The sequence below is a fragment of the Penicillium malachiteum genome, assembly GCF_028827825.1.
Source record: "Penicillium malachiteum strain IBT 17515 chromosome Unknown utg000002l:1.0-8849297.0:1.0-8852440.0, whole genome shotgun sequence".
NCBI lineage: Eukaryota > Fungi > Ascomycota > Eurotiomycetes > Eurotiales > Aspergillaceae > Penicillium > Penicillium malachiteum.
In genome coordinates this window covers 6,120,251-6,137,261 of record NW_026643095.1, presented here as the reverse complement: position 1 = coordinate 6,137,261, position 17,011 = coordinate 6,120,251, and the positions used below count along the sequence as shown (strand labels likewise).

General features: G+C 48.6%; 8 protein-coding genes across 8 annotated transcripts; 2 read left to right on the top strand and 6 right to left on the bottom strand.

Moving 5' to 3' along the window:
• Positions 1-675: 675 nt before the first annotated feature.
• On the bottom strand, positions 676-2,451 carry N7483_005261 (glycosyltransferase family 20 protein; the record flags this gene model as incomplete). Its single annotated transcript, XM_057088698.1, has 5 exons — positions 676-817; positions 877-1,216; positions 1,278-1,648; positions 1,699-2,071; positions 2,151-2,451. 5 exons carry the CDS (start codon positions 2,449-2,451, stop codon positions 676-678), a joined length of 1,527 nt encoding a protein of 508 aa, XP_056948527.1.
• Positions 2,452-3,382: 931 nt separating this feature from the next.
• Positions 3,383-4,507, bottom strand: N7483_005260 (uncharacterized protein; the record flags this gene model as incomplete). Its single annotated transcript, XM_057088697.1, has 4 exons — positions 3,383-3,807; positions 3,876-4,235; positions 4,326-4,338; positions 4,427-4,507. The coding sequence occupies 4 exons, from the start codon at positions 4,505-4,507 to the stop codon at positions 3,383-3,385; spliced, it is 879 nt and encodes a 292-aa protein (XP_056948526.1).
• A 983-nt stretch (positions 4,508-5,490) lies between these two features.
• On the bottom strand, positions 5,491-6,042 carry N7483_005259 (uncharacterized protein; the record flags this gene model as incomplete). The annotated part of the gene is made up of 1 exon (XM_057088696.1): positions 5,491-6,042. One exon carries the CDS (start codon positions 6,040-6,042, stop codon positions 5,491-5,493), a length of 552 nt encoding a protein of 183 aa, XP_056948525.1.
• A 106-nt stretch (positions 6,043-6,148) lies between these two features.
• On the bottom strand, positions 6,149-8,253 carry acoA (aconitate hydratase ACO1; the record flags this gene model as incomplete). Its single annotated transcript, XM_057088695.1, has 4 exons — positions 6,149-7,700; positions 7,776-7,795; positions 7,899-7,970; positions 8,218-8,253. The coding sequence occupies 4 exons, from the start codon at positions 8,251-8,253 to the stop codon at positions 6,149-6,151; spliced, it is 1,680 nt and encodes a 559-aa protein (XP_056948524.1).
• A 1,197-nt stretch (positions 8,254-9,450) lies between these two features.
• On the top strand, positions 9,451-9,954 carry N7483_005257 (putative C2H2 finger domain protein; the record flags this gene model as incomplete). The annotated part of the gene is made up of 3 exons (XM_057088694.1): positions 9,451-9,491; positions 9,587-9,766; positions 9,831-9,954. 3 exons carry the CDS (start codon positions 9,451-9,453, stop codon positions 9,952-9,954), a joined length of 345 nt encoding a protein of 114 aa, XP_056948523.1.
• Positions 9,955-10,394: 440 nt separating this feature from the next.
• N7483_005256 (uncharacterized protein) lies at positions 10,395-11,553 on the bottom strand (the record flags this gene model as incomplete). Its single annotated transcript, XM_057088693.1, has 4 exons — positions 10,395-10,469; positions 10,537-10,888; positions 10,970-11,309; positions 11,394-11,553. 4 exons carry the CDS (start codon positions 11,551-11,553, stop codon positions 10,395-10,397), a joined length of 927 nt encoding a protein of 308 aa, XP_056948522.1.
• Positions 11,554-11,806: 253 nt separating this feature from the next.
• N7483_005255 (DNA-dependent ATPase RAD54) lies at positions 11,807-14,452 on the top strand (the record flags this gene model as incomplete). Its single annotated transcript, XM_057088692.1, has 6 exons — positions 11,807-11,827; positions 11,854-12,390; positions 12,441-12,515; positions 12,593-12,676; positions 12,729-12,852; positions 12,906-14,452. The coding sequence occupies 6 exons, from the start codon at positions 11,807-11,809 to the stop codon at positions 14,450-14,452; spliced, it is 2,388 nt and encodes a 795-aa protein (XP_056948521.1).
• Positions 14,453-14,588: 136 nt separating this feature from the next.
• Positions 14,589-16,969, bottom strand: N7483_005254 (MDR family MFS transporter; the record flags this gene model as incomplete). The annotated part of the gene is made up of 5 exons (XM_057088691.1): positions 14,589-15,445; positions 15,517-15,707; positions 15,984-16,632; positions 16,708-16,895; positions 16,965-16,969. The coding sequence occupies 5 exons, from the start codon at positions 16,967-16,969 to the stop codon at positions 14,589-14,591; spliced, it is 1,890 nt and encodes a 629-aa protein (XP_056948520.1).
• Between the last annotated feature and the right edge of the window lie 42 nt (positions 16,970-17,011).

Genomic DNA, 17,011 nt, shown 5'->3' with positions numbered 1-17,011 from the left:
AACCTCTGGGGACTATCCAATTTCCGAAAAGGAAAGGGACGAACGGAATAATCGGACCAACTTTGTTCATTGAGTCTGATTAGACTTGATCTTAGGAGAAGTTCTCTCCAGAGCCGCTGTCTAAACAACAATATCTTCCTAATCTCATATTGTAAAGAATAATGACCCCTCCTTTTTAGTCCTCGACTGATTGGTTGTAATTCCTGCTCTGAATCTAATGGATCCGGAGCGCCGGAATGACTTTGTTTTGTGGTACAATCATGCACTGTGATGGCTAGGCTTCAAGTGCATATACAGGCGTTAGGTGGCTCAGTGCCTTTCCCAGTACATGAACTCTACACCCAACAACTGATGTACTACATGTAGCCCTGAAGCACAAGTAGACTTCAATTTAGTCCTATCAATGAATATGAATAGCCGTCGGATTAAAACAGTAAATTACAAGTCCGTAGCCGGAAAAATATCTCAATGAGTTGCATCTAGATGAGTAGGGAATTATTCTTCGAACAGAACCATATTGAGAGAAAAAAAGAGTGTCAAAAGCCCATGCAGCCCAAAGAAACAAGAAAGATAAAATCACAATATTTCGCCACATCCATGTCGTGAGAGCATTCAAGATCATTCAGCGTGTCTAATCCCACCACACTCCAAGTGAAGATCAGTATCAGTCACCTTCTAAGCAGCCTCAGTGGGCTGCTCAGTTGGGGCTTCGCTTTCACCGTTCTCGGCAACAGCCAGCTTCTTGGCTTGGAATTTATCAGCTGAGTGAGCTGATATCCGGGTGAGCTCGGTGACAAATGACTGGCCCCAGAATGCACTGTAGGTGGATGTATTAGTGGTGGTTTCTTGGATGACTGGATGTAGAAGTTGACATACCTGGTATACTTGGAGACATATTTGTCGAGTTTGGTGAAATTTAGAGCACGTTGCTCGTCACTCATAGTAACCGCTTCTTGGTAAGCTCCGGCCAACTCTTCCGTATTCCAGGGGTTCACGATGATACTCCCGTTCAGACTTTGAGCAGCACCGGCAAACTCGGAGAGGACCAAGACACCGTGACGCTTCTGCTGTGTCGCGATATACTCGTAGGCGACGAGATTCATTCCATCACGTGTAGAAGAAACAATACAAGCATCGGAGACAGCATACAAAGCAATGAGCTCATCGAAGTTGACGGACTTGTGGAGGAAATGAATTGGCATGAACTCCACAGTTCCTGCGTAGGGAATATCAATTAGCAATAGCGCTTCGTCGAGGTCATAAATAATTGCACATACCAAATTTGCCATTGATACGTCCCACCAGCTCGTTCACTACAGCTCGCAGGTTCTGGTACTCTTCCACATCCTGGCGACTCGGAACAGCTACTTGGACCAGAACTACCTTTCCAACCCATTCTGGGTGGTCGCTGAGGAAGACTTCCAGGGCGTGAAGCTTTTGGGGCACACCCTTGATATAATCCAGACGGTCAACACCGACCATAAGCTTGACACCCTGGAACTTCTGCTCCAGCATAGCAATTCGTTTCTGGACTTTCTCCTTCTTCAGTCCCTCCTTGAATTTCTCCGGGTCAATACCAATGGGGAAGGCTCCGCAAGTGATAATCTTGCCCTGGAACTCGATCCCATTTGGCGTTGTGGCCAGGCCCCTATGCTTGTCAGTTGAAGTCCTCGGTTTTCTCCGCTGAGTCATACGTACAGCAAACGCGAACAACTGCTCAGGAAGTGGCGAGTATAGTCGTAGGTGTGAAAGCCAATAAGATCGCAATGTAAAACTCCCAGGAGGAGCTCGTTGCGCACCGGGAGGATTCGGTAGATCTCACTGCTGGGGAATGGCGTATGCAGGAAGAATCCAATCTTCACGTTCTTCTTGCTATCACCAATCTCTTCCCGGAGCATCTCTGGCAGGAGCATAAGATGGTAATCGTGGACCCAGATCAGGTCGCCATCCTGGACCTCCTTTGAGATCGCCTTGGCGAACAAGCGGTTCGCCTCCTTGTAGGCTTCCCATGCGGACTCATCGAAGGTGATCTCACCGGGGTGGTAGTGAAATAGTGGCCAGAGAATGGAATCTGTTCAAACAATAGCCATGTGGTCAGTCTCTAGTGGTCTCATACACTTCCACAGTCATCGCCAGCCGAGCGCACCTACTCGAAAATCCATTATAGTGGCGATCAGCCAGATCATCATCAATGAAAACGGGTACCGCGCCGTACTCCTCCTTCAAGCGTTGCTTGACTACCGGGATCTCCGGTTCGGGGACCTCTAATCCGGGCCAGCCGTACCACTGAAATGTAGTAGACTTGGACAGGCCACTCAGGCCGCTTACCAAGCCACCTGATGACATGGAGAAATCATATTTGCCATCTTCGGATCGTTTGATGGTGATCGGCAGGCGGTTCGAGACCAATAGCAATCGAGCTTCGTTCTTTGGTTCTTCTAGGGATGGCATGGTGACGAATAGCTCGGCCGAGACTTGGTATAAGGCGTCTGGAGTTGAGAGAGTTGGATCTGACAGTCTAACAGGGTCTCTGGATGATGAGACAGGGGTGTGATGGTGCAGTTCTAACAAGAATGTGGTCAGACCCAATGCTTTTTCTTAAGCGCGGGGAAGAGGGGAGGCCAACCAAGCACTAATCAATTCCACCAGGAAAAGTAGAATCCCACAAGATTTGGGAAGATTCAAACGGGGTCTCAATACTTCTTCTCTTTCTCTCACATAGACTCACACAGTCATCCCCCGAAGTAAGTAGATCCCTTGAGGAACAAAAAAAAAGGTCAAGAGTCAAAGTGGGGTTGGAAGAAGGGAGGTGAGGTCAGCGCCCCGAAACTGGGAACTTTAAGGTGGAGCTCTTCAATAGCACTCACATTAAGAAGATGGTAGTAGGAAGGAAGGAAGAGAAGAGCAGACAATTATAGGGGATTAATATTGGGAAGAACAATTAATCTCCCGATTTCATAACCCGTTGGACCGTGATTGGGTCTGTAATATCCCACCACTCAGGTTTTTTGCTATGTACTATGTAACTAGTATAGGTACCCGACATGACTGTGGGCTGACGTCGATCGGGAGGGACATGTAATACTAATACTCAGTACTAGTGGAGATAATTAAATATAGATAAATATAGAGTATCTACTACTAATTCAAATGTTCTGCTTATTCACGGGTATTCTAGGGATCATCTAGAATAATGTATCATGATAGTCTACTCTGTAGAATCTCGTCTAGACTACTCTCAGCCGCAAAGTAGTATGAGTCCGGCTCTCTATACTCCGACCCTCCAACCATTTAATCCCAAGTAATACACTCAGACCCTCCAAAATTAGAACGAAAATAAATTTAATATCATAAGGAGCTATATTTTGTAAGCCAAGCCCCGCTATAATGCCGCTTTCCCACCCAACCTCCAAGCCCCCGTCTCCGAATCATGCACCGTCTGCCCTTCCTCTTCCAATTTCATCAACACCTGCAGAACTCCATGTGATGCGGGCAAATGGAGGCTTTCGGGTACATCCCGATAAATCTCCTTCACCAATTCTAATGGTGTCCATTCTTTTAAAGGATCACGCTCGGGCAGGGCTTCCCCTTTTGAGACTTCCACCGTTCCAGAGCGTAGTACTCGGAGCATCTCATCTTCCCGTTGTTGGCGATGTTGGATATACTCACTGATGCGTGCACTAGCTTTCTCGATCACGGCTCCATGACCTGGGTACCCACGCCCGGATACCCGATCTCGCATCCGGTGTAAACTAGAAAGGTAGACCTTGAGGTTTTCAAAGACAGCGGTTCCATGACCCAGCACATCTATTCCCGGTTAATCAATAACCCTCGGAAAAATAGTAGAATTTCCCATATAGAGGAACTGGACTTACTATCACCTGTAAACATCGCATCTTCCTCTTCATGGATAAACACCATATGGTCAACTGTATGTCCAGGTGTATGGGCCGCCGTCAAAGTAACCCCATCAACCCGAAAGACCTGACCATCTAAAATCCCACTCTGACCTTCCCCAGGTCCAGACTTGAAGACCTGCACCTGTGGACAGATCCGTAGTAAATCCGGAACCCCATTAACATGATCATGGTGCCAATGCGTCAAGAGTGCCTGATGCACCGTGGCTTTTTCCTCGGATAGCACGGACTCAAGACGGGCACCCCACGTGGGCTTTCCCTCGCCCGTATCTATGAGGATTCGCTGGGGTCCACGACCAACGAGGTATGTATTGGTGCCTGGTCCCGGTGAGCTGATGAGAAATGAGGGGGAGGAGATACTAGGTAAAAGAGGGGGAAACGCCTCATGTCCCAATTCCGGTCACTTACCTTGCAGTGTGAACTTAGGTGCAGAAAATAAATCAGCCACCGTTGTTGCCCAATGTCGCTTTCAAGTTTCTAGGTTTTCAGGGAGGAGGATGCCCTCTTACCTTTCCTGGGTTCCCGCCTAGAATGCGGATTACCGTGCTGCTGAGACGTTCAACTTCCGGGAGGGGGACTAGTTGCGCCATTATTCTTCTTTGAGTGGATGGCCTTAGCTTATATGGGTCTGTGGACTCTCAGAGTATGAGGTTTCTATACTTTGGATTGAGGTGCAAGTACTTGGAGTTGGAATCGCCGAGACTCGGGTTGGTCAGTGGATGGGTTAATGAATTCGGGGATCAGAGAAGTTCCGGTTCACTATCACTCCCGAGGTTTGATGTTGGTACTGATATACTGCAAATGCGGAATTTTCGTGTCCGATCGCGTACTCCGTGCTGGTATCACAATCACAAAATATGGGCTCTGGTCTAGGTCTTTCTGCGGGGGATCTTTCTAATGGGCCTCGGCAGCTTAGCTCAGCTGCATTCCGAGGCAATGGAATCCTTCTATGTTAGTATGTACAAAGCATAGATGGGAAAGCTTTCAAGATAGTGAAGTAGAAAATAAGTTATCGTTATCAGAGACACGTGCACAGAACCATGGGTTTCCCACTCGCCTAGAAGCAAACAATTGTGAACATTCGACGAAAGAACATTTACTACGTCATTACAAGAACAAGAAGAACCAACGTGAACATAAAAAATAGTGTATGCATGCTATCCTAGAAACATACAGTATATAGGGAAATGAGATAACTATATCCGTTGAAGCCCACCCAAACAATCGGGAATCCAACGCAAGGCCAACTGGCCGAAATCAAAAGATCATGAAAAATTTTTCCTAAGAGAGCAACTCCTCATACCCGGCTCAAAAAAACAGGGAGACACACACACGCTAAAAGGAGAACCACCTCCCCTCCCAACTTGTGATTCCCCTGGAGGGAGGATCGTAAGTGCCACTCCATCGTTCTTGGGGGGCGCTGAGAAACAACACGAGAGAACGTAGTTTACACAGGTAAAAATCTCAAGCAGTTGGAAAATCTGCTGTGAACATTCCTGAAAGGGGAAAAGGGAAACATAAAAAACAAAACAGGGTCATATCTTTTTGTGAAAAAAATGATTTAGATCCCCATTTAGTTGGCAGACTTGCGAGCCATGGTGTTCAGGGCGGAACCATCAATGAACCACTCAATCTGGGACTCGTTGAAGGTGTGGCTGAGGGAGATGTCAAAGGCATCACCACCAGCAGCGGGGTGAACACGGAGGGTCATGGGCTTGCCAACCTCGATCTGAGTGCACATGAGGTCGACCTTGTCATCGGGCTTGATCTTCTCGTAATCGGCAGGGTCAGAGAAGGTCAGGGGCAGCATACCCTGCTTCTTCAGGTTGGTCTCGTGGATACGAGCGAAGGAGCGGGTGATGACAGCCAGACCACCGAGGTGACGGGGCTCCAGAGCGGCGTGCTCACGGGAAGAACCCTCACCATAGTTCCAGTCACCAATGACAACCCACTTGATACCACGGGCCTTGTAGTCACGGGCAGTGGCGGGGACAGCATCGTAAACACCAGTGAAGGCGTTCTTGACCTTGTTGGCCTCACCGTTCTCCTCGTTGATAGCACCGATCAGCATGTTGTTGGAGATGTTGTCCAAGTGACCACGGTACTTCAACCAGGGACCAGCCATGGAGATGTGGTCAGTGGTAGTCTTGCCCTGGCACTTGATGAGAATAGGGATGTCGGTAGCATCCTTCTTGTTCCAAGCCTCAAAGCCAGCAAGGAGCTGGAGACGGTCACTGGTGGGGGAGACAGCGACGTTGATGGAGGCACGGTCGGCGGGAGGAGCCTGGTAGGTGTCCATACCGGGGTCGTAGCCACGCTCGGGGGAGACCGTCACCGGTGGGGGGCTTGAGCATGAAGTCATTGCCGTCCTTGTCCTTCAGGGAGTCGGTGAGAGGGTTGAAGTTGAGGGAACCAGCAACAGTCATGGCGACGACAAGGTCGGGGGAGGCAACGAAGGCGTGGGTGGCGGGATTAGCGTCGTTACGACCAGTGAAGTTACGGTTGTAGGAGGAGATGATGGAGTTGGCATCACCCTTCTTCACATCCTTACGGTCCCACTGACCAATGCAAGGACCGCAAGCGTTGGCCAGGATAACACCGCCGTACTCCTCAAGAGTGGCGAGCTGACCATCACGCTCGATGGTAGCACGAATCTGCTCGGAACCGGGAGTGATGGTGAACAGAGACTTAGACTTGAGACCGTGGTCGAGAGCATCGCGAGCGATGGAGGCGGCACGGGACATATCCTCGTAGGAGGAGTTGGTACAAGAACCGATCAGACCGACCTTGAGCTCTTCGGGCCACTTGTTGGCCTTAACAGCCTCCTTGAACTTGGAGAGAGGAGTGGCAAGATCGGGGGTGAAGGGACCGTTGACGTGGGGCTCGAGCTCGTTCAAATCGATCTCGATGAGCTGGTCGTACTCGGCACCCTCGTCCTCACGGAGCTGGGCGGCGTACTCACGAGAGAAGTCACCAATGTTCTGACGCTTGGTGGCCTTCAGGTAGTCGTACATACGGTCGTTGAAGGGGAACATGGAGGTGGTGGCACCAATCTCAGCACCCATGTTACAGATAGTACCCATACCAGTGCAGGACAGGGAGTCAACACCGGGACCGTGGTACTCAATGATGGCACCGGTACCACCCTTGACAGTCAGGAGACCAGCGACCTTAAGGATAACATCCTTGGGGGTAACCCAGCCGGAAAGCTCACCGGTCAGACGGACACCAATAACCTTAGGGGCCTTCAGCTCCCAGGGCAGACCAGCCATAACGTCGACAGCGTCAGCACCACCGACACCGATAGCAGCCATACCGAGACCACCAGCGTTGGGGGTGTGAGAGTCAGTACCGATCATCAGACCACCGGGGAAAGCGTAGTTCTCCAGGACGATCTGGTGAATGATACCAGAACCGGGCTTCCAGAAACCGATGTTGTACTTGGCGGTAGAGGAAGCAAGGAAGTCGTAGACCTCCTTGTTGATGTCGTTGGCGCGAGCCAAATCCTTCTCACCACCAATCTGGGCCTCAATCAAGTGGTCACAGTGGACGGTGGTAGGAGTCTGGACGGAAGGCATACCAGCGGACATGAACTGCAGAATGGCCATCTGGGCAGTAGCGTCCTGGCAAGCAACACGGTCGGGACGGAGCTTGAGGTAGGAGGTACCACGCTCGATGTCCTGGCCGTGGGGGTCGTCAAGGTGAGAGTACAGGACCTTCTCGGCGTAGGTCAGAGGGCGCTGAAGACGACCACGGACGATGTTGAGGTTCTCGTTCATCTTCCTGTAAACACCATCATGTTAGTATTCCAATTGTCTCGTAATTTTCGAATATCTCGTCAGGTAAGTGAAATCGTACTTGTAGTTGATGTAGTTACCCTGCAAACATTATGGTTAGCCGTTATTCTTTTTTGCTTTTTGTGAGTGGGTCGGCCATGTTACTGGCAACGGCTCTCAGGGAAACAGGGCATAAAAAACACACCTTCTCTTGAATGGTCATCTCGACCTTCTTGTCAAGGGGGTCAACGGTAGCGTAGGCCCGGGTCCCGAAGAGCTAGAAAAAGAAGCTTTGTTAGTTCACTGCTGTCTTTCATGCACACCGATCTTCGGGAGTGACGCAAGACCACATATCCATATGTGGCGGCTGCATTAGGCTGCTTACAAGACGGGACTTAGGGGGCCTGTTGTGATAAGAGGTTAGTATCAATTGCGTGTATTCAGGAATCACAATTGCCATTTGGCAGATCTGAGAGGATTCCAAGCAATCCCCCATCTCCGACAGGACAGGGTTCAGGACTTACCAGCGCACCGGCGCGCGCGAGGCGGGAGGAAATCATGATGGGCAGAGGCTCTCTAAGAAGAAGCACAGCACATCCAAATGTAAGTTACCACCTTCACCTGTGGTATCACGTAGAGTGGAGAGTGGAAAAGGAAGAGAGAGAAAAGAAGAGAAAAAGGGAAGCTTGGAGGTTTTGAGTGGGCGAGAGAATTGAGCCGAACAGCCGTAACTCGCTGTTACCACTGCGATACCGTAATGTATTTTAATGTTATGGGGGTTTGGCCGCATGCGCACAGCTGATCAACTGCGGTTATATCTGCCCCTTGACAGTTATAAACAATGACAAATTTTGTGAAAATAAATAATGCAATCTATATTGAGCCATAGACCCAAGCTACTTCCTCTGCTTTTCTATAATAACATATCTAATGTCTCTATTCAACTCCTCGAGGTCCTCAAAGGCGGGTATTAACAATACACGGCATGTGACGGGGCCCTTGCGCTCCACCAATCAGCGAATTTGCGATTACAGGACTGAGCAGGATATCATCGTGGACTTCATTCGGGCCAAAGGGATTAACTCGGGTATGGAGACTCTATTGCAGTACTTTGTATGGTTACTCCAGAGACCATTTGCTGCCCGGGTATCACCCCGTTGCATGTGGGCTTGGAGGATCCTTTGATGGAGCCATGGAGACAGATATGAAGCTCTTCGGATCTACTATCCCAGCCACCAGCCACCAACCCCAGCAACCAAGCACAGCTGAACACTATTTCAATATCAGTTTTCAAATTCAGACCAATATATTATTCTCCCTTTGATACACAATAATCCAATTTGGTGTGACTTGTCTCAGAACAGGGGTCGGAGTAACATGCCGTGAATGCAAACGTCATAGGGATAAAGCATAATTCTTGATCTTGATCAATACCAACTATACCAAGCTATACGATACATACCGTATAACTTGTAAAGCCGGTGACCAACTGAGCCGAGGCGTGCCGACGGGACTCCCGCTCCCACGGCGAAAGAGCAGGGCACCACCAATCATCGCCCATGCGTTTCAATCGTTCACGGGTTCCACTCGGTCAGCGGAAATTTCCCTCCACGACTTCGCTCTTTGTTCTCCCTGGCGCTTGTCCCGTTCTCCACTACGCCCCATTATCACTCCGGAAATCGGTGATATCTTTTTTTGCTTGCAAACCTTCAATCTTCAAATTTTTACGTCGGTGAGCAAGCCGAAGTCAAGCAAAGATGGGTGCTTCACGCAGAATTAAGACCAAGCGTCGCACAAGGTACTTTTTTTTCCCATCCCATGAACTTGCGCAATAATCAAGAAAGAAAAATTTTCAACCATCAATGTGGGCGGAGGCTAATATATTGCGATCAGAGACTACGATCAGGTCTGTGCCGACATCGACAAGCCTCGTCACCTGCAGCTGTACAAGGAGTCCAAGGATACTGAGGATCTTCCTGGTTTGGGACGCCACTACTGTGTAGAGTGCGCAAAATGGTTTGAGAGCGATTACAACCTCAATGCGCACACCAAGGGCAAGAACCACAAGCGACGGTGAGTCGGGGATGCGCAAGCCTTCAAGGTCGATTTAGCGGTCGCTAATGTTCATTCTCCATAGAGTTCGCATCTTGAAGGAAGAGCCTCACTCTCAGAAACTCGCGGAAGCTGTGATCGGTCTGGGTGTCGATAACTTCAACGTTCTCAAGCAATCTGAAGACAATGCCGACGCCATGAAGGACTGAGCGTGTCCACGAACCATTCCACCTGCTATCCCCTTGATCAATACCTCGTTCATCGCCATTCGGCTTCGATTTGCCTAAAATGGCCCCAAAAAACAAACAACGACGTCAAAAGCACTACATCTGATGTCCACCTCACTACTGCATCTGCATCGAGTGGAGTCTCACGTGAGGGGAATTTTTTTTTTCTTATGTGCCGAGAGTCGCCGGGTTTGTGTTCTACCGGTTTGCGGGCCAACAGTGAAACCGCCGATTCTCGGCACTCCAAAAGCATGAAACTTACCTTTCCTAGCAAATACCCCGGAGTAATAATTCCAATAGAAATCCCTCAATACCAAATTAAAAGAGTCTAACCTGAATGAGCTCCCGGTATATCTGTAGTTTAATGGGGCTATCCCCACGTTATCCATTTCTATAGACGAAGTAACCGTGGACATATCCGTTCAGCCATGGGAACCGATGGGCTCGTTCAATGTAGGGGGCTGAAAACTTTTCATCAACCATTCATATGCCGCCCACTAGCCCGAGTTAGCGCCGTTTGACGAATGAAAGGAACAGGAGGCTGGGAAGCAACAAGCCACGTACCTGCACGGCGTTCACGATGAACGCTCGGATACTGCAAACTCCTAGTCCTCGATAGAATGCTTTGAGACCCTCGGCTCTGTATGATTCTCGGGCAATTTGAAGAGTATTTAAGGGTTTTCGTGATTGTAGCAGTGGTTGGCTTTCTGCATGGGACCCAACAAGCTTGTGTATATCATTTATGTCATGAATCGTCTGAGCTTGAAGTCTGGTCTTGATCATATCCAGAGGGAAAACAGAGCCCCAGGTGATAATGCCGGCAATACCACCGCAGAGGAGAATCTTCAAGGCTTCTTGGTGAGACGTTTCATTTTCGGTGGTCATGAAGCGTTTGCATAGTTCGTAAGACCAGAAACTACAGAGAGATTGTTAATGATTCGTCCAACCGAGTCCATGCATGAAATTGGGTGTAAGGGGAAAGGGAATTATTGCATACTAAAATCCATAGCCAATTGCATCCCTAGCACTTGTGATACCTCCCCCATAATATAATCCTCGCCAGCCGCGGTTGCGATATATATCCTTGGCAACGGACCATGAGGAGACCTCGGGACGAGAGTCCAACTGCGCTCGGCACTTGATGAACTCAGTCGGAGCAGAGATAGTCCAGCTGGCTAATCCGCCTGCGGCACCAGCAAGCCAAATATTATACAAAGATGTTTCTCTGGGGTTAGTCGGGTCCACGACTGAATGGTCCAGGGCCGTCAATGATCGATTGTATGCCACAAATAGAATGGCATTGAGAGCTCCATATCCTAATATCGGGGCTGCGGCACCTATATATCAAGTCAGAGAATGAATACGTGCAATGTGGTATACCGACTGAATCATATACCAGGAATGTAACCTTGGAAACTAACCTCGTACAAGTGAACTCGCCTTCTCCAAGCGAGTTAGGTGGGATGGAGGGGTATAGATCGTACTGCCTGCTTGTAGTCGCACCTTGACTACATCCAAGGGATTTCCAATGATAATTCCAAGTGCACCACTGAGGTAACCAGCCCAGAAATCCACCGCCATTCGAGATTCTCTTTGAATTGAATATTTGCAGAGTCCCACTTTCCCTTTTCAATCTCCCAGTTGCCCCAACTTTAAGGTTGCTGCGGGGTGGATCACGTGGGGCCGTGGCACTTTGGTGTTGTAGGCAGACGCGACTCTCGGCTTGACTCAACGCGTCGATGATAACATTACATTCCACTTTCCCAATCGTCGAAGGAGCTTTGTACAGCTGATTTCTTGTACAGTGCACTGTTTTTGAGACTCATTTGGAATAATGTACGTGTCTTTTGCCCCCGTCTTTGATCCTTACTAACGCCCTAGGAGGTATCGCCCCGGCCAGCCACAACCGACGCCGGCGTGAAGACACCATTACAGCCCAAGTCGACGAATTCTTTGGATCAGCTCGCGAAACCATTCAAATGCCCAGGCTCAGCGATCTACACTCGAGTATCGGAGAAGCCAGCGAGGAAGCGACGAAAGGTCAACTACGCCGACGCGGATGGTAGTACAGAGGATGGAGCCGAGAAGCCGTACACAAATGAGGATCGACTAGCACTAGCAACGCGAGAAGTGAATAAGTTCCCTGTGTTTAAACCAAAGGATAAAGATGCAGCGTTTCGACAGAGGTTTCGCATCCCTTTCATCAACAAATCTACGGACGAATACAATGCCGGTCGAGCGGCGCCAACGCTGGGTATGCGACAGGGTGCTACATTCGTTGTTAAACCGTTACATGATCCCAGTGGAGAGTTTGCTATTGTACTTTACGACCCGACTATCGACGATATTACGGAAAAACCTATTGTTACGGACCCGGCGGCCCCCAAAGAAGATGAACCGAAATTGGACGAACCGCTGGTACATAAGAGTTTGGCAGATATTTTGGGGTTGAAGAAAATGTGGACGAGCGGCCGAAAGTACCTGTGGTTATCGATCCTCGACTAGCCAAGGTTCTTCGGCCCCATCAAGTGGAGGGTGTGAAGGTACGGAGACCCTACAATCAGCCCCGGCATTGACCTTTTTTTTTTTTGGACATGCTAATACAAGCTGGTCTTGATAGTTTATGTATCGATGTACTACAGGCATGGTTGATAGCAATGCCAATGGATGTATCATGGCAGATGGCATGGGATTAGGAAAAACGGTATGTCGGAAGATAAAACACACTAGTATTGCTCAATTACTGAAATTTCTAGCTTCAATGTATCTCTTTGATGTGGACTTTGCTCAAGCAAGACCCGGAGGCTGGCAAAACAACCATCCAGAAATGTGTGATCGCATGCCCCTCTAGTTTGGTGGGTAATTGGGCAAACGAACTAGGTATGTAACGATGCGTTGGCTTTCTTCAACTCAGCTGACCCTCGCTCTCCTAGGAAAATGGCTTGGCAAGGATGCGACTACACCTTTTGCAATAGACGGCAAAGCATCTAAGGCCGAGCTTACCCTTCAGATCAAGCAGTGGGCAATCGCATCGGGTCGCGGCATCGTGCGACCCGTCCTCATTGTATCCTATGAAACACTCCGAATGTACGTGGAAGCGCTGAAGGACACGCCAATTGGACTTCTCCTCTGCGACGAGGGTCACCGACTGAAAAATAAGGAGAGTTTGACATGGACTGCTCTGAACAGCCTCAACGTGAGCAGACGTGTCATCCTTTCTGGTACACCCATCCAAAATGATCTTTCAGAATATTTCTCTTTGCTCCACTTTGCCAATCCCAACTTGCTGGGCTCTCAGGCGGATTTCCGCAAAAGATTTGAGCTTCCCATCCTGCGTGGCCGGGATGCAGCAGGAACTGAGGACGCCCGAAAGCTTGGTGACGAACGCCTTTCAGAGCTTTCTGGCATTGTGAACAAGTTCATCATTCGCCGAAGCAACGATCTTCTGTCGAAGTACTTACCTCTTAAGTACGAACACGTTGTCTTCTGCAATATGGCTCCATTCCAGCTGGGCCTGTATAATCACTTCATCCAAAGTCCAGAGATCCGAAGCCTGCTTCGAGGAAAGGGCAGTCAGCCATTGAAGGCTATTGGTATTCTTAAGAAGCTATGTAACCACCCCGATCTTCTTGATTTGGCAAACGACTTGCCGGGTTGTGAGCACGCATTCCCAGAGGACTACACACCACCCGAGGCTCGTGGACGAGATAGAGAGGTGAAGAGCTGGTATTCAGGAAAAATGATGGTCCTTGATCGCATGCTCGCTCGTATTCGTCAAGATACCAATGACAAGATCGTCCTTATTAGCAACTACACACAAACTTTGGATCTGTTTGAGCGGCTTTGCCGATCACGCGGGTACGGGAACCTGCGGTTGGATGGTACGATGAACATCAAGAAGCGAACAAAGTTGGTTGACAAATTCAACGACCCCGACGGCGAAGAGTTTGTATTTCTTCTCAGTAGTAAAGCTGGTGGTTGCGGTCTGAACTTGATTGGCGCAAATCGATTAGTGCTTTTCGACCCTGATTGGAACCCCGCTGCTGATCAGCAGGCCTTGGCTCGTGTGTGGCGTGACGGACAAAAGAAAGATTGTTTCGTCTACCGATTTATTGCTACTGGGTCCATTGAAGAGAAGATCTTCCAGCGTCAGTCACATAAGCAATCTCTCTCATCTTGTGTCGTGGATTCGGCGGAGGATGTCGAGCGTCATTTCTCCTTGGAATCATTGCGTGAGCTTTTCCAATTCAAGCCCGAAACCACCAGCGACACACACGACACATTCAAGTGTAAACGATGTCGACCAGATGGAACCCAGTATATCAAGGCACCGGCCATGCTTTATGGGGATACAAGCTCGTGGAATCATCTTGTCAACACTGGAGAGCAAGGACCATTGGGCAAGATTCAAGATTTACTAATGCGACAGGAAGCTGGTGAGCGAGATGTCTCAGCTCTCTTCCAGTACATCAGTCATTGATACAGTTTAATTTGAACGGAGCAACATCACACATGTGCAGCGCATTCATAGAGGGATTATTGATACATTAACAATTTTAGACTGGCTTTTGCAAAATCGTTGGATAAACACGCTACATTATAAGAACTTCATTCAATCAAATTTTTTCTACCATTTTATTTGAAGCCCTAGCATATGCCGCTGTACTGACCAGTAGCGTGCGGTTGGGTGTTCTATTTAGAAAACATTTTGAACGATCTAGCCATCTAGTAATGCGATATAGTGATCGAGTGCTTGCTTTCTCTTCGGTCTGATCCGGTGGTGACTGGGTAGGCCCACCAGTCGCCGAGTCATGTGGTTTTCGGTGGCCGTGGTTGGAATTAGTGGGACTATCCTGTCCATTTTTGCCTTTCTTGATACTCTTCCACTCCATTGCCATAGAGCTAAGTAGCGTCAAAAACGCAAGACCTAAAGCAGCGAAAAATATTCTGGTACAGGCAAAGTTGTACGCCTCTTGAACCATCACTATGTATTTCGAGGGCACAACTGTGACCAATTTTGTAGCACCTTCATTCACAATCAAGCCAGTATCTAAGCCTGGAATTCCGCTGAGATGGGAGACAAGGGTATTGCTGAAGATCGTTTGACCGACAGTGATGAAGATGCTTCCCCCCAGCTGCTGAAGGAAGAACATCAGCGCGACACCGATTGGGATATCTGGTGGTGGTAAGATTCTTTGCACAACGAGTCCATTAATCTGCATCCCGAGGCCAAAGCCGAATCCAGATAGAAATTGGTATCCGATCCAGTGAGATGACCCAGTAGATAGATTGAAGGTGCTCATTAGACCTATTCCTATGGACATGAAGCTTGGGCCGAGGTACATGACTGGTACGTAGTTTCCAATCTTTTGGGTCAGCAAGCCTCCGGAGATACTTGCGACAACAAGACTGAGAACAAGAGGCAGGGTGTATATTCCAGATTTCACAGGATTGACCAGTTTTACGGTTTGAACTAGGTTAATAGTCAGCATGCTCAACTTATTGGATTGTATGTAGTTATGAGTGGGGGGTGGGTTAACTTACACCAGATGGGAACATAGTAAATCATTATCATCATTGCACTGGATGAAAGAAAGACGAAAAGAGATGCACTGAGAATACTTCTGCGACCAATGGTCTTTGCTGGTATTGTGGCTGTCTCGGGCCTCCAGATCTGGATGCCTGCGAAAACGAGTATTAAGACACCAAATAGAACGAAGAGAGCAATGATGCGACTGTTGCTCCATGAGTATGTTGATCCTCCCCCATTGCAAAGCTAGTAAGAGACAAACTATCGATGGCACAAGGAAGGCCATCCCCAATGGATCAAGACGTTTTATATGTGTGGAAATGGGAAGAGACTCGTGTTGGACATTTTGGGGATGCCAGAACATAATCATGGCTAGAAGACTGACAGCTCCAATAGGTAGGTTGATGTAGAAACACCACCTTATCCCGGTATTTATCAGCTAATTGAATCTGTAATTATGGAAAAAGTTCATCGAACTTACCTCCAGGTCACACCACTAGTAAAAGCACCACCCACAAGAGGGCCCATGACCGAAGCGATTCCAAACACAGCTCCAAACAGGCCTTGGAACATCGGTCGCTTATGAAGAGGGACCATGGAAATTAAAATCAGCATACAACCGGAAAATATTCCAGCCGAAGCAAATCCTGCAATGGCGCGTCCGGCAATGAAGGCATTGGACGAAGGAGCAGCACCGCAGATCGCCGATCCGATTTCGAAGAGGACTATTGAAGACGAGAACACCCATTTCATGTTGTAGAATTTGTATATTCGACCAAACAGCATCTGAGAGGATGCGCTTGCAAGCATATAGGCAGATCCATACCATCCGATATCACCGAGTCTGTGGAACTCATCGGTGATGCGAGGGATGGCGGTTGCAATGATTGTTCGATCTAGGGCAACTAGAAATAGTGCGAGAAAGTTGCAGAACATGATGAGCCAGAACTTGAGTGTTCTGGGATGATATTGAACATCAGAGGGTGATAAGGTAGATGGGCGTTCATGTTGTTGATTTTGTGTCTGTTGTATCAGGTCCTCCTGCTTTTCAGTATCCGCTGATGTTGCCATATCTCTAGAGCCTCGGACCTTGGCTAGCTGCTGAAACTTCAAAGCGAGTCCTGATACAACTAAACAAAATTAGTCGAGATGAATCACTTTGAACAAGGGACCTGTTGTCTAAATTATTCAATCTCCGAGTTGACATTCCTCATTCCTCTTGTCGCTAGGGTCGGAGCAAGGGATCGCGGCCTGTTTCTTGCAGATATCGGGCCACGTGGGCAATTTGTCACACTGCATTTCATTATTTCCGAGGTGAGGCTCCGTCAAATACCCGAAGAAGAGCCATCTGAGAGCAATCTGAGTGTTGGATGTCGCTGCCTCGAGGGTCACACTGTCACACAGTATCAAATACCTCTTTCGGCTTAGTGTTAGTACGACCCGTTATCCTCGGCCGACTTACATCATCGGCCTGATAACGCGATACGAAGTGGAGAATAACACCACCGC